General features: G+C 35.2%; 1 protein-coding gene across 1 annotated transcript in view; it reads left to right on the plus strand.

The window, feature by feature from the left end:
- LOC107704630 (monocarboxylate transporter 8-like) overlaps positions 1 to 23,142 on the plus strand; it is a 38,105-nt gene that overhangs the window by 12,669 nt on the left and 2,294 nt on the right. Inside the window, exons 2-6 of the mRNA XM_016507616.1 lie at positions 5,388 to 5,532; positions 9,947 to 10,234; positions 14,492 to 14,627; positions 20,329 to 20,472; positions 21,652 to 21,880. Of these exons, the coding sequence (XP_016363102.1) occupies positions 5,388 to 5,532; positions 9,947 to 10,234; positions 14,492 to 14,627; positions 20,329 to 20,472; positions 21,652 to 21,880 (942 nt within the window). The remainder of the gene's footprint in view (positions 1 to 5,387; positions 5,533 to 9,946; positions 10,235 to 14,491; positions 14,628 to 20,328; positions 20,473 to 21,651; positions 21,881 to 23,142) is intronic.

Below are 23,142 nucleotides of genomic sequence, written 5' to 3' on the forward strand. Positions count from 1 at the left end.
GCTCCCGCCTCTTTGCCCATTTTCGATTATCCGGGAGTGACGCGTGGTGACGCGCTGCCAAGATGGCGACGGCCAGATCCGCCTACTTTAGGCTTAAAAAAACGCTCTTCATAAACCTACGGGTGACATCATGGACACTACATCCATGTTTTTATACAGTCTATGGTTCTCTCCAGCGCTGGAAAGCTGATCCGATATTTACACGGGTCCTACTTCTTGCCTTATTGCCTTAAAGGGATAATTCACCCAAAAATGAAAATTTGATGTTTATCTGCTTACCCCCAGGGCATCCAAGATGTAGGTGACTTTGTTTCTTCAGTAGAACACAAACAGAGATTTTTAACTCGAACCGTTGCAGTCTGTCAGCCATATAATGTAAGTGGATGGGAGCCGTAAAGCAAGAAGAAGAAGAAGACGCCTCACTTTAAGCCTTCTTTTGTTCCGCAGACTTTTTCCTCTTTGTTTTTTATCCGCCATCTCTATCTTTTTGTCGTTCGGCTCGCTAATGTCCGTCCTGTGCACTGAAAGCTCTCTCCTCCACATCATGAGTAGACACGCCCCTTATTGCTGATTGGCTACAAGTTTGTTTTGCTAGTCGGCCCGAATCAGTTTTCTAAAGCGTTTTTGAAAAATCGCTTACCCCACCTTTAAATTCTCAGTTTGGTTCTCATTACTGAAATACAATAATTTTTCAAATTAAATCACCATAAATTAAAAGAAATACACCAAACTCTGGCATGATGTATAAATACGTCACAATGTTTTTGCATTATAGTAATGAAATTTGTGCATAAATGTCATGAAAATAATGTCACAATGCAAAAAAAAATGGCTTTATTTTTTTTTATACAAAATGTACTTTTTTTCTCTTGATTTGGTGTGACATATAACCCTGGCATGTTCTTGACAGGTTTCCTGAGATTCACCCTGACAGATGAGACATGAGGGGTCTTGTAAGGACAGACAGATATGAACAGAGAGAGAGAAAATCGAGGGAATAACGCATGTAGGAGCAAGAAAGGGACATTAAGAGAGAGTGATCTGCTTCCCTGCGGCTGAGTGTCTTTATCCACAATCTGTCAAAGAGCATCTGTCAGTGTTAGTGGGTCACTCGTTTCCTTGTTTTTTCTCTTCTCTTTCCTCTCTTATTTCTGTTCTAGATGGAAACCACTTTCGTGCTGTCCTTTCTATCTTCTCTACCTCATTTAACAAATGATCCAATAATAAAACGTGGAACTCATTAGTGAGAATTAGGACTAGGTGATTTGAAACAAAGGAGAGAGAGAGATATAATGAAAAGCAGAGGAGAGTGGCATAAATGAAATAGAGTAACAGAGAGGCATGAGTGAAAAGTGGAAGACTAGAGGGCAAGAGTCAGCTTCCTGAAGTAAAATCCCATTCATTTTCTTCACAGAGAAATTGATTTTAAAGGGGTCATTGGATGCTCATTTTCCACAAGTTGATATGATTCTTTAGGGTCTTAATGAAAAGTCTGTAACATAGTTTGGTTAAAATTTCTCAATGGTAGTGTAAAAAACACCTTTTGTACCCTGTCAAAAACAGCTCTTTTCAGCTCAAGCCGTTTTGTAGCATTTTCCTTTAAATGTTAATGAGCACTGCTGACCCCGCCCCCCTCTTCCGAGCTGCTCTCTGAGGGACTGTTTACTTTAGCTGCATTCATCGTGAAACTTGCTAGTTAGCACATTATTAGGAAAGGCGATTTGCAAAGATTCATTAAAAAATATACCTTATACTCACTTCTTCTGTAGGTGAAGCTGGATCACGAATGATTCGCGCGAACATAGACATATTTAGGGAAATCGGGGGCGCATTCCCTTCAAAAACAAACGTAATCCACTGCATCTTCAGTGGCTCAGATGTCGACTGCTATGTTCATTATTACATCCAACAACAGAACACCTCAATCGCTTAAGAGTCATTCTTGTCTACATCTGCTCCAGCGGTGAAACAATAGCGGACTGATGACAGCTCACTCAGGGCGGGTCCAAGGTAAGATGCCAGTCCAGTCTGTGCTGAAATCCTACTGTAAATAAAACTATCGTGGGAGGGGCCTGTCTTTGTGACGTCACACAGACAGGCATCTGAGATCGTCTCGATTTGAGAAAGGGGTAAAGTTTTTAGTAGATAAAAAAAAAAACACAGCGTGGATTTTTATCGTTATAGGGTGGTTGTGTACACACACTGCCAACACACATTTCAGTTCAAACAACTTGTAAAAGTGCATGTCGCATCCGATGACCCCTTTAACAATGGGGTGTTTCCTTAACGTCAGGCACATTTATTATGGTAATTTTTTTTATTAGAAATTAACAAATTATATCTACTTTTTCTTAATTATTTATGGAGGCTACAAAAACACTTGAACTTTTTCATAATTTACTTCAGCTTCTTTTTAAGTGACTTGGGTGAACAAAGGACAAAGGATTTTGTAATTTAATTCAAAAACTAAAACAAAAAAAAAATGTAATTTCCACCACAATGCAATTGGATGGTGATTTTAGATTTTAGTGGGAATGACAGTGTAAGTGTAAGTTTATTGCATATTTACCCACTGTTAGACATTGTTAGTAGGCAAATGCTGATATACAGGTGCATCTCAATAAATTAGAATGTCGTGGAAAAGTTCATTTCTTTCAGTAATTCAACTCAAATTGTGAAACTCGTGTATTAAATAAATTCAATGCACACAGACTGAAGTAGTTTAAGTCTTTGGTTCTTTTAATTGTGATGATTTTGGCTCACATTTAACAAAAACCCACCAATTCACTATCTCAACAAATTAGAATATGGTGACATGCCAATCAGCTAATCAACTCAAAACACCTGCAAAGGTTTCCTGAGCCTTCAAAATGGTCTCTCAGTTTGGTTCACTAGGCTACACAATCATGGGGAAGACTTTCACAATTTGAGTTGAATTACTGAAATAAATAAACTTTTCCATGACATTCTAGAAGACAAATCAGTGTGATTTCAGCATTTTAATGGAGAATTTAAAGGGAAGGTGAAAGGATCTTAGAGGTATAAAGAAAGGCTGAAAAGTTCATGGACTGTAGCTGTGGATTCAAAATGTTTCTCATTCCTTTTTTGGCGGTTTTGTGTTTCTCTGGTTTATTTTTCAAAAATTTTTCGTCCAGAAAGATGTAAACAAATAGAACTCGTTGCTTACAAAAGCAGTCAGAGGGTGACAGGAGAGAACCATGTGTCTGTTCTTGTTTTTCAGTACTCTGTTTCAGCTGTCAGCCGCATGGGCCGCAGTGGGGTCAGATGGTAGAACATCACTCAGAACACACTCTCTTTTGATACGGCCACACAAAAAATGTACTAAAAATTGCTCTTTAGCATCCGCATAGCAATGCTCTGCATCTTACAGTAATATCGTGGTGATGTGTTTTGCACAAGGAAGCACTTTTTTCACAAAATGTAAAAAATCTACCCTAGCGACAAAGTGTGCTTAACTGTAAATTAAGGCCACTTAAGTCTAAGAGAGGTACTTTCATGGCTATGCTTCTTGTTGTTTTTAAAAAGTGCACTTTGTAACAATGTCAAATTAAAAGTTTTACTTTGAAGTACATTTTAAAGCATGATTTTTTTTAATCTTTAGTCATGCTTTAAAAAGTATTTCTTTTGATGAGTTGACTTACGAAGCATATGTAAATACTTGATTTAAATTAACTATGTTATTCGATATTACAATATTGTTTGTATATTTTAAATGTACTAAATTGCAACTTCATCATTATAAATGTTTAATTACAAATATATTACCTGACATACAAGTTTATCTTTATTCTGCTTTTACTCATTTTGATTTTTTCCTCCAGCAAAACAGCTGAATCCATTGGGATTGCTTTCATAAATTCAAAATGAAAGATTTAAGATCAGAACAATGAGATATGTTTCTGAATATTATAAGCAAACACTGTCCAGGCCCTTTCTTGTTTGGTCCAAACCAGTTCAGGTTCGATTCCACCACCCTCTCTTCGAGTCCAAACATTTGCATCAGACTCCTTTTCTTTTTTGTTTTGCTGTTAGCTGTGCATTATTTATGATGGGTTAAAACTAAAAGCCTCTGATATTTTCTGCTTTCTGTGTGGATTTTTTTTCTTGGAGAAGTAAGGTAATCCATTCCTAATAGTCACTGGAATGTTTAATCCTTCAAACATGGAGAGAGATCAGCGTTAAATATTGAACCAGTGTCCTTAGAATCCAGACATACTGTGCAGACACTAAACTACCTTTGAACCATGAAAAACATGCAGTGTGTTTGACATCTATTGTAACTGGCCAGTGCTCTAAATACAGAGATGATGGACTTTCATCTGTGTCTCTTTGCAGAATTATCTGGGTGAACAAAGAACGTCTGTTTGGGTGCATGCATGTGTAAAATATACTGTTTGTGTTTGGGGTGGGCGATATGGCAAAAATATATAGCAGTTTCTTCAGGAAGGATCACAATCTTATCAAAATGTTGTTTTTTAAGACTATTTTGCAAGTTACTGAGCAGTAAAATTAAAGTTCTCAAGTAAACAACAAAGAAACAAATGACAAGCAATAAAACAAATTAATACTACAGAACAAAGATACAAATGAAGTAAACAGTGCTTTGTACCGTTTACTTCATTTACAGCTACTGTATGAATGAAATATAAAGCTACAAATGTGATTCAGTCAAGAGCAGATTTTCTCTTTGTCTTTTATTGTTTGATTAACATTAATGACACGGGCATTATTAGGCTGCTGTCACTTTAAGATGGATCTAATATCTCATATAACTGTAAGGCATAAGCGAATGTATTTACAGGAATACTTGCCAAGGCGGGCACAAACGGGACACAATCTCTACGATACGTTTGAAAGGTAGATCGTGGACGTCTTCAAGATCGATACAAAATTGTTGGAGGAAATTGTTGGTGTTTTTCCACATTCATCACATGAGAAAACTTCGTTCACACAAATAAATCTCAAACCTGGTTATTTTGTCAATGATATTATTAGTGGTGCTGACTTAGGTTTCTGTTGTCATGCTTATGGTTAGGGATTTGCATAGTTTGTGCCACTTGTTGAAAAGAGGTGTGTTGTTGCTTTTCTAACGGATTAAACAGGCAAAAAATCCCACAGACTGAGCTGATGAGACTTGATGCCAGTACAAAACACCTAGCAACTATATAGCAATGCGCTAAAATTCTCCGAACGACCTACAGTAGCAACAGAATAGCAACTATAGATATGTATATACTTATCTATGATAGCAATGTTCTAACCTCCCAGAACACCACAGCATCGTGGTAGTGAGTTTGGCAAATGGAAAATCAGGATAATGTATTTCATCATTTATTGATCAAATCTTTTTCTCTTTCTTTGTCCAGCATGGGTTGGTGCTCTGGCGATGGGGATGATATTTTTCTGCTCTCCGGTGGTCAGTATGTTCACCGATCACTTCGGATGCCGGAAGACAGCCGTCTGCGGAGCATTTGTGGCCTTCCTCGGTCTTCTCACCAGTTCATTCGCAACGTAAATGCCTTCTTTTTTTCTTACTTTTTCTTTTGTAACATTTGTATATTGTTTTTTTTTTTCGTGTTACTTTAGCATTTTCACAGTCCATTCGGAAATTATATGCAAAAAAAAAATATATATAAATAAATAAATATATAAAAGCTGAAATAACCTATGATTTTTTTATATTTATTTTTGTATGTTTTTTGTCATGCACATTTTTCCAAAAACAATAATTTAATGTAAAATATTTATTATTTTGATTCATTCCATACATTTTTAACAGAACTGACAAATAACTATACACACAGAACAAAATGAAATCAGTCAAATAATGTGACTGTTCTTGGTAATGTGACACACAATGACATCATTTCCTGAAATTGACCCTGCATTGGAATTTTAGATTTACTTTAATTCTTTCAGCCTTACCAAAACACATTTATTTTATCCAGAATGCTCATCCAGCACCGTCACTGTTTAAGTTCACTTAAAGACATAACAGACTGTTTTCGAGGATATTCGCCAAGACGGATATTTTGACATACTTTTGTATGTATTTGTTTGTTCAAGTGCAAGACGCAGAAAGAAAATCTGGGGCTCATGCGATGCCTGAGACGCAGCTCTGTGAATGTACGCTGTACTCACAGAACACGCTGAATCAATTGTTATTTGCATCTTCTTGAGCTTGAATGTTTTTAAATTGCTTGAATGTTCAAATTGGCCAGGTGTATTTGTCTGTTAAAGCACAAGTAGTCGCAAAAGAGAACTCAATTCGGTGTTGTCTGCGACTCTGTGTGCGAGTTGTACACAGAACATTGCTGAGTACTGAATGGAGTTGTCAACTTTCGTGTCATCTTGCGCTTGAATGCTTTAAAATCACTTAAATGTTTAAATTATCAAGGCTTAAAAACACATGCAAATGATAAACTTTCGTGAAGACGCAGCAGTGGCCTGATCAGACCAGTGACAAATCCGTCAGTTTTCCCGAACATCTTTCACGCTGGCCCCGGGCCATCGAGCAGTCCTTATTGTCGAGCCCTGTTACAGCATCTGTCCTTGAACTGCTCAATAATGCAGATGTTTCTAAACTTAATTTGAGTTAAAGGGGTCATATGATGTTGCTAAAAAGAACATTATTTAGTGTATTTGGTGTAATGCAATGTGTTTAAAGGAAAAATTGAAATCGCATCATATGACCCCTTTAACTTGTACATGACATACACAGCTGCAGCACATATAGTTCAGTCTTTGTAGTCTATATATTTGTGGGAATCTGTTTCCCTTTACTTTGAAGTGTCTTTGTTATCTGCTTGCATGCATAAAGTGTAAACTTTCACTTGCCCCAGATGTACAGTATGAGCACCACAGTGTGCTGAACATTTTGCACATTTGCTAAGTCTCAGAAAGTAAAAAAAATGAAGATACATACATTAAAAAATTATTAAGTTCCTAACTGTTGAATATACAGAATATACCATAAATATACACACAGAACTAAATAAAATCAATCAAATTTTTCCCAAAACAGTATTTTTTCTATATGTATTAATTATTTTTTCTATTTTATATAACTATTGTTATGATTTTTTCTTGTGCATTTATTGAAGAAAAAAAACAATATTTTTCTGTTAAATATTATTATTTTTTCTTGTGCCTTTTTCCAAGAACAAAATTTTTCTGCAAAACAATTCTTTGTTTCTCTTTTACGTGTGTAAGATGTGAATCAATAATATCTCCTGTCACTCATTTTGTGCGTTCATGTCTTTGAAAGTTGGGTTTTGTAGAGATGTTGTGGTTGAAGTGATGGAGGCGGACAAATCACTCAGCCTCCTTAAGTGTGCTTATATAAAAGGTTACTTAATCACGCTGACAGTCTTTTAAACAAAAGGAAAAAACATAAACACGTAGGAGAGCAGGACCTGTACGACAGAACATTTATGTAATCTTTGCTTTCTTTCTCTTCCCTCCTTTCCTTCATTCTTTTCCTTCTCATTGTTTTCTCACAGTGCCTTCTCTCTGAGATCCTTGTGCAGTTGGAAAGAGTGCTGATTTTATTCCAAGCTAAAAAAAAAAAAGCTCTTGCTGTTGTTAGAAAAGGTTGGAACAAACGGTCACCCTGGTCCTGCTGCGTTTAGAACACTCAACAAACACTAACAAGTGCATGCAAACACACACACACACACACACACACACACACACACAAACAAACAAACTATTTCCCTCCCTTCCTCAGGCTTTGAACACAAGTGTCTCCTGCAGGGTCGAGCTTCTCTCTTCCATCTCACAATCCATCATTTACACTAACGTCTGTTTGGTCATTAAGCAAATAATGTGTCCTGCTGGCCGTGTGTTGCACATTCTCTGGCTTCAGGTGTCACAGGTCATTTGGAAGTGAAATGCTTTTAATTTAATACGGAGAGAAAAACATGAAAGTTCAACAGTTCTGCTGTAAAAATCAATCCTGCACCTTGTATGACTTTATTTCTTGTGCATCCATCTTGCAGAAGTTGCTTATGGACACTTGAGAAAAACATTACTTTCAAAAAGAGTGCTTTTTATGGAAATAATATACTTTAAAAGAATATACTTAAGCGCAAATTGAATGTAATGTTTTCATACACTTCAATTAATAGCAATTAAATGAAAATGTATTTAGTTTAAATTTAAATGAAATATGAGTTTTATAGTGCTTTCTTTGACTAACTTAAGTAGGACTTGTTTTAAGTACACTTAAATGGCCTTTTTTCTATTAATGTTATATTATCTGCACATACAGATTTTTAATAATCTACTTTCAAGTACACTGCAGGCTTATTGTTGTTCACTAAAAACTAAAGCTAAAACCATTCAAATATATATTTTTGTTGATTGAAATAAGATAAATATTGACTGAAATAAAATAAAATATACATAAAAAACCTTAAACATTTTATTTATCTAGTTGTCAAAGCAACTTTTTTCTTTTTTTTTTTCTTTTTCGTTAAGTAAAAAAAAAAAACTAAAATAGAACTAAAAAGTAAATAAACTAGATCTAAAACCTAATAAAAACTATACAGATATATTTTAAAGAAAAAACAAACTAATGAAAATGCCAAAACACAACAATAAACTTAAACTAAAACTTTAAAAAACTATACTGACATATTTAAAAAATAACTGACTAGTAGAAATGACAAAACAATACACTTAAACTTAAAGGGGGCGTAACACACACACACAGTTTCTGCCAATGTCATGTTAATCTTGAGTACCTATAGAGTAGTATTGTTTCCTTCATACCTCCAAAGAGTCTTTAGTTTTATCAGATTTATAAGAGACAGATACAGCTTTATGCTTCTCTCTGAAAACAGTCTGGTTGCTGTGTGCGCACACTGTTCTGGAAGAAGAGCACATAAAAGGAAATCCGCCCTATATGACGTCATGAAGGGCCATACTCGAAAAAAACTTTTATGAAAATTATACGAACTCTGAAGGAGTGTCTTCGACACAGACATATGTCCAACTCGTTTTTTGAGACTTTGGTCATGTTTAGCATGAGAATCAAACTCTTTAGCAGTGTAAATAAGTCAGAATGCATGAAATAGAATTAGCCCCCCCCCCCTTTAATAAAAAACTATATAGATATATAACCCCCTACTCCCACAAAACTAATAAAAATGTCAAAAATGCCAAACAAAATTAACAAACTTAGAAGGAAAACTAAAAATAAAATTAATTTAAAATATGAACAAAAGCTATAATAATATTATAATAGTAATATAATAATAACTAGGGATGTAATGATTCACGATTTTGATTTTACGATTCGATTCACAATTTTTTTTAATTTTTTTTTTACAAAATGAGATTTAAGACAAATTCTAAACAAAATCTGTCCTTTTATTATTGCTTGAACAAAATGCTGCACGTTTCTTTGTGAAATTGAAATATAACACTATAATATGGTCTGACTTCAGTTTTGTGAAACTATACATAAAAACAGCAGACGAGCTGAATGAGACGCAGATTCACTCTCTGCCAGCAGGTGGCGCTTAAAGCGTTTCCTTGGTTTCCGCTGTAAACAAAGCAGCGCTGCACTTATGAACTTTAATATGCATTATACAGAGGCAAGATGAAAAGAAAAAATACCATCTAAACTTTTCTAAAGACAGTAAGTTCCCCTCAGACATGCATTCATATAAACTCCTACACCTAATTGAATCGCGATTTGTTTGGCATCTCAACCAATTTGAATCGTCACATATTTGAATCGATTTTCAACCGGCTTGCGGTTAATCGTTACATCCCTAATAATAACATATTGATATAGTATAATAATATAACTACAATAGTATGATACTAAAATTGCACCTTCCATCAACCTTTCATCAGCATTGTTCTTTTATCCATTTTCCTTTTATCACATTCACATCCTGTCTTCTCTCCTCAGCACACTGGGTCTTCGATACTTCACATACGGGATACTGTTCGGCTGCGGATCCTCATTCGCATTCCAGCCGTCTCTGGTGATCCTGGGGCATTATTTTCGACAGAGACTGGGTTTGGCCAACGGCGTGGTGACGGCAGGCAGCAGCCTCTTTTCTATGGGGCTCCCTGTGCTGCTCAAGAAAGTGGTTGGACCGCTGGGCCTTCCCAGAACCTTCCAGATCCTCAGTATCTTCATGCTGGTCCAGTCGCTGCTGGCCCTCACCTTCAAACCGCTCATGCCCAGTGGGATGTGCGCACACTACTCAAGTTGAGTTTTATTTTTTATGCCAGATTCTGAGCATAATTAATATCTCGCTTTCCAGACATTTGGCACAAAGCCCTGGTGTGCTGTAAGCCGAGTTCCACCATTAAATCATAATTACAGATCTTATGCACACAGGCCTATAGATTCCATAGATTTACATGTAGAAATTTTCAGAATAATACAAGTGCAGTTGACTGAAGTGATGATTGATATCATGATATTTAAATTAGTACAATCTAATAAATAAGATATTCTCGAGCCGTATAATGGTTCAGATTCAGATGTGATCAATGATTAATTGTTACCAGTCTGTCATTTTGCAAAACTTCCACTGTGACCCAAATTCTTTTTCCAAACATTTAATTACATTTGAGGTCATGATTTGAAATCATACTGACCTCAGGATACTCATTCTGCATCATGTAGGAGTTTATTCCTCTTGACACTCCTGTCCTTTCTTTCACCCTAAAAACTTGACGGGACATTTTTAAACTAGAGTCATCAAACTGGGTAGAGCCAACTAATATCAGACCGTACAAAACAAAAGGCAGAATGTTTTCACTACTCTTTTTCTTACAATGAAAATGATGCGGACGGATGCTGTTGAGCTTTAAAAATCACAGTAAAATGTAGTCAAACTCGATTGAGGTTGTTGAGAGTTGCATGAATGAATTCAACACAACAGGGTTCATCACCATTAAAGGAGCAGTTACCCAAAAATTAAAAGTGCTAAAAAGTGTACTCTCCCTCAGGCCATCCAAGATGTAGATGAGTTTGTTTGTTAATGGGAACAGATTTGGAGAAATGTAGCATCACATCACTTGCTCACCAATGGATCCTCTGCAGTGAATGGGTGCCGTCAGAAATGAGAGTCCAAACAGCTGATAAAAACATCACAATAATCCACAAATAATCCACAGCACTCCAGTCCATCAATTAAGATCTCGTGAAGTGAAAAGCTGCTTGTTTGTAAGAAACAAATCCATTATTAAGACGTTTTTAATTTCAAACCATCGCTTCCAGCTAAAATACGAGTCCTCTGTCTATAATATTGCTTTCTCCAGTGAAAATGTAATCTCGTCTGAATCAGGAGAGAAATATGCACAGATCAAGCACTGTTTACAAGCCAAAAACAGTTCTAAACAAGCATGTTGGTGGATTTTGATGTGAGAGACAACGGGATGGAATTTTTCCCTGGAGGACGCGTTATTATGGACTCATATCCATAATAGCAACAGCTTAACGTAAAAATGCCTTACAAACACAAAGATTTTTGCTTCACAAGACATGTTACATTTCTCCAAATCTGTTCCCATGAAGAAACAAAAAAAGTCAATTTTCAACAAATTGTCATTTTTGGGTGAGCTATTCTTTTAAACTTAAATTTATTTTAATCTGTTTAGCTGCCAAGGCAAACGTTGGAATTTGGAATGTTTCAGCCTTTTTTTAAGTTTAAGATTTACATCTAATATTAATATTCTATTTTATTTAAGCTTTATTTTAGCTAACAAAAATTATTTTTAGTTCGTTTTAGTTAACTATAAGAACACTATAAGCAATAAAATTACTAAAACTGAAATAAAAAAATGAAAGTTTAATTACTTAGCTAAATAGAAGTATTAAAAAACGACAAATGCACACAACAATATCACTAAAACTTGAACTGAAATTAAATTGAAAATATAAAATAATTAATTTAATTAATATGCATGTTTATATATCCCTGCTTAAGTGGTGGGGACTAAAATCGACAAAAATGACAAATGCACACAACAATATCACTAAAACTTAAACGGAAATTAAATTGAAAATATAAAAATAATTAATTTCATTAATATGCATGTTTATATATCCCTGCTTAAGTGGTGGGGACTAAAATCAACATGGGAAAAAATGTGGAGGCATATTTATCATTTTTGAATGCTAATTTAAATGAACTAAAAGCTTAAAAGCTCATTTGAAATATTATTAAATACTATCATAGTATATACAGTAAATAATACTAGAATAACCCTGTTGTTTAGAAAAACATTCTGCCTCACATCTTATTTTGTGTTTGTGCCATATTGGTTTATAAGATGACTAATTAATGTCAATTTTTATTTTGGTGTGAACTAAGTCTTCAGATTTAGCACATAATTTATGAAACATGAAACTTGCAGTAGCTCTGCTTCTTGGAAGTGATTTGCTTTTCTAGTTAACATTTTTTAAATACCAAATCCTTATCAGTGCAGTCAATAAATCATGAAATGCAGTGTTTTTGGCACTTTATTTCTGAACTGAATGTTAAACAGGGTTTTGACATTTGCTGTTTTGTGGAGGCTATTGTTTACAAGCCGACAAAACAAAGTGAACAAAACGCCTCCGATTTACAGTCAAGCCGGTGTGCATTTAACGTTAAGAAAACAGAGGAGGCTATAGGAGCGAAGCGCCCTTCCTATGCATAAATAATGTTTTAGGGTTCCGCGAACTGAAATATTTAGTGCACTCTGCATTACAGAAAGCTTATGTGATGAGTCCACACATGTTGATGATGAATTATTAACTCAGCGTGTGTCATCTCAGGTCAGACTCTGGGGATTTCTGTCCTTGTTTCACCTTTCCTTCTCACTCATTCTCTGTTGTCATAGTGATGGACATACTTTTACTTGGATACCTGAATTACTCAGCCGTAATGGTGCTTCTCTCTTGTTTTCAGCTGAGAATTAGTTTCCAGCCGCTGAACCAAGTGCACAAATGGAGTTTGGGTCACACTGATAAACAGGCCATAAAATGTGATGATATAAGAGAATGCACTGTTTACTGAAAGAAAAGCTTGACGCAGATGGTTCCTTCATGTGTGCTTTTCTTTCCCTGTAAAGCGTGGAAATTCAAAACCTTTAGTTGTTCAGCATGTGTGGGAATACTTCAGTGTGGTTAATGGAGATGTGCTCAAATTATCAGCGTTAAAGAAAATATTGCTTTTTTTCAGCAAGTAGGCATTAACTTGATCAAAACAGAGAGTAAAGACTTTTATAATATTACAAAAGATTTCTTTTTCAAATAAATTCTGTTCTTTTGAACCTTCTATTCATCAAATAATCCTGAGGAAATATGTCACGGTTTCCACAAAAATATGAAGTGTTTTGAAGTGACGAAAAACAAGAAATGTTTCTTGAGCAGAAAATCAGCATTTTAATGATTTCTGAAGGATCATGTGACACTGAAGACTGGAGTAATGATGCTGAAAATTCAGCTTTGCCATCACAGGAATAAATTGCATTTGAAAATATAGAATAAAAAGACTCTTATATAAAAGAGTAATTTTATATTGCAATGATACTTCCCAACATTACTATTTTAATTGGATTTTGATCAAATAAATGCATTCTTAGTGAGCATAAGAGACTTAAAAAATGTTAAAAAACACACCAATCCCTTTTTAACAATATAAATGTAGTTTATGCCATTTCTAATCAAGGTAATGTGTCCTCGCTGAAGAAAATGATTCATTTCTTTCAAAAAAAAAAAATCATAATGTCCCCAAAATTTTGAGTGGTAGTATATTTTGAAAATATAAAACATATTGGAGTCTTAAAAAATTCACGATTAATTCAGTGTGTTGCTTGCCATTTCTTTGTAATCATTTGTGTAAAAAAAAAAAAAAAAAATGACAAGCAATTTCAGAGTGCAAATTGTTTCAAAGTAAATCCTGCACCAATATTTTTTCATTATACTTGAAATGTGTGTGTGTGTTTGTGTGTGAATTTGTTGCAATTGTGTTCTATTGATATATGTCAAATCATTGGTATGTGTTTGAAGCAAGTGTTTATTTGGTTAGTTGTGAGTTAGCCAACTTGTGTTTGGGATGTGTGTGTATTTTTTTGTGGGCGTTGGTATAAAGTTGATGAGAGAGACCTTTCCCCCCTCGCCTCAGTCTCACTCTTCCACCTACAGTCGTGTTTTTTCAGGCTTCGCACCAGAAGTAAACACTTAGTCCCGGCTTTTGTTGTGCGTATATGTGTGTGTGTGTGTGTGTGTATGCATTTGGTTCTCGCTTCTCGTGGTGAATTAGGAAAGCCCTTCCTTCACATTAAACCTAAATGTGAAATCTCAGGACTTTTGATGTGCCCCTAAGGTTTTCTCATTCAAGCGGTTTTCAAAAGACATCCAATCCACAGGCCTGTGATCTCTAGTGTCAGGAAATTCTTCTAAAGGATTTTTTATTTTTAACCCCATGTCCTCCCCCTCTTCCCTTCTTAGAAACAAGGGCATCTATGAGTGGAAATATTCAACTTATAGCTGCTTTTCCTCTGTTCCCACCACAAAGCAGCATTATGCCATCATTGATAAGGCTGAAGAAAAGGGCTTTGATGAAGTCCAGAGGCTGACTATGGCTGTACAAAGCCAACCGTTTAGTCAAGTGATGCATTTAGCCACAGGAATCACACTTAACTAGCACTTCTATGTCAATAAGAGGCTAATGTTTATGCATTTGTACAAGATAATACTGAGTGAATACTGAGATTAAGTTTGGCCACGTTCACACAGCAGCAGAATACTGTATTTGAGTCCTTAATACGGTTACGTTCACACACAGTACGGTTATTTAAGGTCGTGACACCTTTTTCTCCTCTCTCACACACTTACATTCTCCGTTCGCATACATATGCTTCTACTTTCACACACATTTCTTCTTTCACATAGATATGTTTGCTTACATATATAAACACTTTACTTTTCAACACATACATGTATTCTGACTTTCAAGCACATATATTTACACATCCACACATATGCATTCTTTATTCTTACATACCTACATTCTAACTCACATATATACATTGTCACTTTCACACATGTATTCACACTTATATGCATGCATTTTTCTTTTCTTTTTCTTTTTTTGGTATCCATTACTTCCCCTTTAAGCAGGAAGTCACTCAAACCAGGAAATACATCTGCTAGACTTGCTCAGCTCATCCTATCACAACTATTATGCTATTCAAAGTCATCCTGTTTTCTTTTCAATTACCGTTTTTTTTTTTAAATTGAACTTTAATTTTTAATTTTAAAGAGTCATTCTGTAACCGACTTGTTCTACAGATCTCTGTACAAGTGTTATGATACTGATTTTGAAAGTACTGACAGGGCTCAACACTATGGAAAATTTGTACTGTTCAAATTTTTTACTTGCCCTGGCAAAAAATTCACTGGCCTTGACACACTCACAAAAAATAAGTAAAATAAAATAAAATATAAAAAATAAATAAATATGACTTATTATTTTTATTGTAATAAATGATAACCATTTAGCACAAATAGAGACTATAGTAAAAAGATAAAAATGAAATGAACCATGCTTTAAGTTTTTCAGGTAGGTTTAACTGTATTCCGAGGATGCACTGATCAGGATTTTTCATGACCGATTCCAATTGCTGATTTTTTTCACAATCGAATGGGCCGATTCCCATACTGGTTACCTATTTATTTATTATTATTTTTTAATTTATTAGTTGTTTATTTGCTCTGTTACTGGCCAAACTGGCCTTAACCCATTAAGGTCATTATCCCGGTCCCAGGAGAGGAATTGAGTCATCACGTGTGTTTTTTAAAATATTGCACGTGTTGGAGCACACAAACCCCGAACCCCGAGTTCTCTTGCACCTCTTCTCTCGTGCTCGAACAGTACATAAAAAAATTATGCCAAAATACAAGATATCTAGAAGTTTAAACCATTCAAGTGCAAGATGAAGCAAAAGAACTCAATTAAATTTCTATGCTCACAGCAATGCAATGCAATCATTTCCACACAAATGACATTATTACCAAATATCTGTAAACCGGATATACGGACGCAAAGAGCAGAGATGCGCAAACAGAGAAGGTGCTGTACCACTGTGCCCACACCCCCAATCACAACTCGCTCAAGGGACAAGGCCAAAGATGGCTTTTCACAATTATAATATTTTTAAAAAACCCAAATAGCTTGCTGAAACACTTCTGCGGCCGCTTCATCTACCTCAGCCATGCTGATGTAACACTGATCACGCTTAACCTGCCTTCCGTTTCCACTATACTCGCTCAGACATACATACATTCTTCTCTTACATACACATATTTTCTTTAGACTAACATGCATTTTCTTCTAATATAGATTTATTATTTATAACATTACATTTATACTTTGAATACATTTGCATAAGAGCAAAATGAATAAATGTGTGCTTAAAATATGAATGTAAGAGGTAAATGTAAGAATGCGTGTTACTATGAGTTTGTTACTATGAGAGCAAAAATGTATCTATGTGAAAGGAGAATATAAGTGTGTGAGAGCACCAGAATGAATTATGGCTTGTACGGCCCTTCATAGGACTGGACAACTAGTTGTCTGTCACATCATACAGTGTCGAGAGAGAGCCACTCTGCTGCACAAACGCGTGTCTACCGTGTGTTGTGTGTTTTCATGGTTTCGGGAACTTACAGAGACGGAGAAATGAGCTGTGTGTCATCTGAAAGTTTTAGATCCAGTCAGATTTTCTCCATCGGAGCCGCTCAGTTTTGTGTTTTGCGTGCGACGCAAATGCTCCGCTCTCCACCCAAATATAAAAGCTGCTGTCGGTTAATGAAAGTAGTCAATATGCTTCACCACCTGTCAACTTTTTTGATTGATGATGAACTTTGACCTTTTACACTGAGGGGTTTGACCCCTTGACCCCGGACCACCCAGGTTGCGTTCACCTTTGACCCTTTAATTTTCAGATGTCAATATGACAAATGGTTTTTGCATATTTGGAATTCCAACGTTGACCCGTGACCTTTTAATTCTCCAGCTGTCAAATAGGTCAATACGGTTTTAGTATATGTGGAATTCCGTCATTGACCCACATCCATAATAAGAGCTTTGTTCCATTTTGAACCTTGACATGTCACATTTGAAGCCACCAGGCTTATTGACCTTTCACATCCGGGGACATCTGTTGACCATATGAGGATATCCAGCCCTCATTCCATCTTATGGTCACTCTACGGTCATGTGAGAAAGATATTGGTTGGTTTTAAGGACAATATCAAAATAAGTGGAGGAATAAACAATTTTAACAGACCATAAGAGCTGATCACAATATGCATAAACACACACACACACACACACACACACACACACACAATTCAGGGCTCTACGCTTATTTATCTTTTTAGGAGCACTTATGCTCCTAACTTAAAAAATTTAGGAGCACAGTCAAAAATTTAGGAGCACCTTCTTATCAATAATCCAAAATTTGATGATAAATTCTTCCCATTACGAGGTGATATTTGACTCCTTAAAGTGATTTACAGTGGAATTTGGTTAAAGCAAGTGACAGTATTTATGATTGGGTAATCATGAATCACTGACTCACTAGATTCATTTAAAAATGCAGTTCATTCATAAACGAGACACCGCTGTGTTTGAATGGAGATGCGCAGCTGCTGAGCTGTGACTTTGTTTCAAACCATTTTCGACGACAAAATAGAGCAAAATCAGACAATAGTGTTATAGTCAGACAATGCAAGTCGCTTAATATTAACTTCTTGTTTATTGAACTGTTGTATTACTTAATATTAACTTTTTGTCTATTGAACTGTTGTATTAAAATACATTTTTTATACCTTTACTTATTTTGGCAATCGACCGATAACTTTTTCTTACATGACAAACACTTTGAGATTTTATATTTCAACTCATATTTCTTACGAGAGATTCATTGAGGAATAAGTATTTTGAACAATGGCCTCTTTGCCAGCCGTCCTCTATGAGGAAGCGTCACAGCATGCACACCCCGAGGGCGTCCTGGATGGGGACGCACAAAGAATAAGCTATTGTGCATTTTAAACCGAGCATAACATTAGGGGTTGCTTCCATATCACCCATATCTGACGCTTCTAAGCAGCCCCACACCCGTCATGTCGAATGACACACCGTTTTGACAGGGACTCATGCTGTGTGAAGAGCGCTCACACCATGGTTTTATATTTCAACTTATATTTCAAAGCTCTCATAAAAATGTAAGGTGAGATTGCGATGAGCTAAGATGAGTGACAGCTTTTAATGATTTTTAAGGGAGTTTGTAAATGTGATACTGATTTAACAAACCATAAGGGATATTGTGGACCCCGACATGCCCAGACACTTTCCATAGACAATGATTTTTATACTGTATATTCTATCCCCTGCCCTAAAACCTACCCATCACAGTAAACTTTCTGCATTTTTGTATTTTCAAAAACATCACTAATATAATTTTGCCATTTAAAAAAAAAAGCTGTTTTGCTCACGGGGACAAATTTTGCTCAGGTCAAACATTTGATGTATTAGTGCACAACAAGGGGGTACATGAACCACACACACACACACACACACACACACACACACACACACGTCAAATTGTCTTAATTTATGGGAGGCTTTCCATAGACATAATGATTTTATACAGTACAAATTAAAAATTTACATTTTTAATAAAACATTGTTTAGTATGTTTGTAAGTATTTTAATTATGATGACTCAAGAAATATTTGATCTATTTTAAAGAAGATGGTAATAAATAAAATATTTGATTATACATAAAACACTCAATATAAAAACAAACATGGCACTAAAAACAGCAAAACATTTACTACAGTTTTAGGTAACAATATATATGAAAAAAAAACATCTTACATTTTTCAGAGATCTAAAAAGTAGTTCCTTATGTAATGGTGGTTCATACCTTTAATGAAAGGTTTACAAAAAATGTATTTAGTTTAAGTTATATCATAAATAAAAACTTAAAGATACTTGCCTTGTCCATTGTGAAACTGATATGGGATGGGCGAGGGAGGAGATACAGACCAGATGTTAAGAAATAAATGTATAGCACATCCAAAACGTTCACTTAGAAAAAAGTGAATGTTTTGAATGTGCTACATTTATTTCAAAGTGTAATTTTGCTTTAAAGTTTAAATAAATATTGTCCCCTACTACTTCCATCCTATGGTAGAAATATTCTGACTGACCTGAAGTATAATTTGTATTAATCAGGTTTATTCCAGTTCTAAAACTTCAGATTGTTTAAAAGTTTCGATTCTTTAAAAGTTTCTTATTTCTACAAAGATTCAACCAGCGTTTTACCCTGGTCAATATGAGGTATGCTGACAAAAAATTGTCGCATTTAGGTGTGTTTTAAAATATAACTTAACTATACATATTGAACTATCCTCAAACAAGTCCAATCATCAGAAATACCTTCTGCTGATGGAGATACATTTTTAATAATAATTTTTTCCTGTGTCCCGCAGTAGAAAATATCTCCACTGTTAAAACCTAGTATACAATATGTATTAAAACTATAGAATTAATTAATGGTGTTAATACTTTTGTAAAATTTGAAGGGATCACATGTCTCATAGATTTATATGATTTTAGTTTTCTAACTTTTTCCCAAAATCAAATTTTGTACGTTTTGCATAACACGTTCCTTTTTTTTTCAAATCATAATCTTGCTTTAAAGTTTAAATAAAAGGTTATTAAATGTAGCTTCATACCCGTTATGTTCTGAGAACTTCATAAAAAAAAACGTATTTTAGGGTTGGTAATATTTTAGTCTTTTTTGCTCACCAAGGCTGCAATTATTTGATGAAAAATACAGTAAAAACAGTAATATTGTGAAAATTTCAATTGAATCTCTTTGAGTATATTTTAAAATATAGTTTATCCCTGTGTAGTAAATTAGTAAAGCTAATTTTTTAGCAGCCATTACCTTAGTGTTCATTGTCACATCATCAAGTTTTATAGAGTTTTTTTTTTCTAGCCATATCTACGCCATATCATCTATTTTTATGTCAAATACATGAATATAATCAATTCATTAACACAGAAATTCATTTATTTATAATTTTTTGGGCATTTCTATCATACTGACCCCAAACCTTTGAACAGTGTTGTGGATGGCTGGCTGGCTTGATGGATGGATGGATGGATGGATGAATTGATTGATTGATGGATGAGTGAACTGATTGATGGATAGATAGTTTTGTATGTGTATGTTAATCATCTGATGGTTTTCCTGTTTCTGTGGCAGATGAACTTTGTGAAAGAGCAGTTTGGAGACACTCAGAGGGAATGGGTGCTGCTTGTGTGTATCGGAGCGTCGTCTGGAGTCGGTCGACTGCTGTTTGGGAAGATCGGAGACCTCATACCTGGAGTAAAGAAAATCTACATGCAGGTACGGAAACCCACAGGAACTGCTTACTGCATGCCAGTGAATCATAATTCCATAGCTGGAGAAGTTTGTTTCTAGGGCTGCTACAAACGATTATTTTGATAATCGATTAATCTAACTATTATTACAACGATTAATCGACTAATCGTCAATTATTTCACTGATTAATCAGTAGTTTCTGCAACTTTCATGCAATGTCAATATAAACTGGCATAAAACGATGACAGGACGGTCCTGCTGCGGTGAAGTGTCTCGCTTAAGGTCACACCGGTGTTACATTACAGCAGCCCAATCAATGGCTTCAGTGTTTCTGAATTTCTTTAAAAGTGGAACAAAATTTGAATTAGTTTTTCTCTTTAATTCTAGATTTATTTTATATGATGTCAATATATAATTCTTTCCTGAAAAACAGCGTGCTGTTTCATTCTCTTTTGCAATTTGGTTGCCAGGAAACTTCAGTTGAACATCTGCATAAGTATCTTTTCCTTTAAAGGAAATATTTGTTTCTAGGATTTGATTTTCAATGGCATTTTAATGTTTAATGAGGGTGTTTTATTTTATATATAATTGTTTTTTTGAAAAAATAACTTCCACAACATCCAACAATACCAATAACAATAAAAATTGTTTGTTTGTATACTTGTTTAAAATATGACATAAATATCAACTTTGCAATTATGCACTTTCAAGAGCTTGTTCAACATAGTTTAATTTTCCGATTTAAACAGCATATTTCACAATCTACCTGTCATTACAAAATGTATAATACATTGCAGGCTTAATTTTGACCAAACAACTTTCATCCCTTGTTGGTAGTATTCAAGATCAGACAATACAGGTTATAATAAATGTCCTGTGTATCAAAAAAGCAGGACTCACTCTATGTATTCTTTTATTCCTCTTCTTAATTTACTTTTTAAAATTAGTTTAAATTTTTTTTTAATGAAATCTGCACCATATTATCCTTTTTTTTTTTTGGTCATTTTCTATGGTATTTTTCTGTAGTATCCCCTTAAATTCTAATCCTGTTACCAGTACCATTAAAAAAATTTTGTAAGTAATTTTCTGAGCATCAGGATATGGAATGCCTTTGTGGCTGTAAATCTGAGATGTCAAACTTCGGATGGAGCGCAGCATTAGTCCACATGCTTAGACGATCTCTGTGTGTCTGTATACGTGTAGGTGGCCTCGTTCATATTACTGGGTCTGATGTCCATGATGATACCTCAGTGCGCCGTGTTCGAAGGTCTGGTGGTGGTTTTCGTATTGATGGGTCTTTGTGACGGCTGTTTCATCACTATCATGGCCCCCATCGCCTTTGAGTTGGTAGGGCCCATGCAGGCGTCTCAAGCCATCGGCTACCTCCTCGGCCTCATGGCCATACCAATGACAGCGGGACCACCGATTGCAGGTGAGGAGCTTAAAAAAAAAAGAACATCTGTTAGAGTAAATACTTTGCATTAAAACATTTACATTTGCTTGCATTGGAATGACTAATTTTTATTGTATAGAACGTTGAGCTTTTCCTTTAAATGCAATTTTAACTTGTAAAAGTTATTTTATTTTATAATAACATATAGTATATATATATATATATAATAGACATGTATTTTATATGGATAATGCATATACATGTATATATAAAACTTATGTTATGCTTATCTAAGCTTATGCATGTAAGCTATGTTATATATAACTTGAGAAGTAAATCTTAAAATGTTCACACAAAAATGCACACACACACACACACACACACACACACACACACATATAGAATTTCAACTTGTAAAGCCATATTTTTTGTAAACGTTTTCTTTTAATTAATTTTTTTAACAAAAAAAATGTGTGCAAACACACACATTTGTACTTGTAGATAAATATGTTGAAAACATGATTTAATCAGCCAGCATGCTGATCTTGGCCACGTTCCCCATACAAGACTTGCACACACACAACAGACTAAGTGTTTTTCCAGTTTCTGGGCCTGGTGGACAGGAATGAGACTTATTTCGGAGGGTAAATTCCAAGGTCTCCCTGTGAGCACATTTAGTTTGGACTGTTGACTTAAATGCTCTTGTTCAATGACGGTCTCCATATGTTTCCAGTTCCGCAGCCTCGTTTTGAAGAATTAGACCCACCAGAACATCTGCTCCATCTGTACTCCAATAAATAGACCTTATACTTTCAGGTCTCAAGGTTCATTTACAGAATACTGACGTTACCTGTCTGGACTCTGGGTTGGTTTCAGGAACACCGAGTCCTCATTCGAGAACGTGATGCATCATTTGTAGGATCTATTTTCAAAGCGTTGCCTTCACAGCAGGGACATTACAACTAGGTTTGGATTGGCTGTCACATTCTGTTATTTCACATACTTGGAACCGCGATCTGACTTCTAAATGTTTAAGTTTCAAGTGATCTTATATCTTCTGTATAGGAGGCTGGGGAGCATCTCACCAAAGTCTTCAAAGTCTAAATAGCTCATAGTTGTTTTGCTTCAGATGTATTCCAGACTGCAAGCCTCATTGAGATTCCTTGAAATCGAGAGCATTTGAAGATGAATGTGGCCGTCATAGCAGGGAGTCTCGATTGAATTGCATTGGATTAGTTCCAGTCTTCAGTCTTTTTATTCAAAGTCAACATGAAATCAAAACTGACTCCCCAGTTATTCAA

Source organism: Sinocyclocheilus anshuiensis, unplaced genomic scaffold (assembly GCF_001515605.1).
Source record: "Sinocyclocheilus anshuiensis isolate Anshui unplaced genomic scaffold, SAMN03320099.WGS_v1.1 scaffold1646, whole genome shotgun sequence".
Lineage (NCBI taxonomy): Eukaryota > Metazoa > Chordata > Actinopteri > Cypriniformes > Cyprinidae > Sinocyclocheilus > Sinocyclocheilus anshuiensis.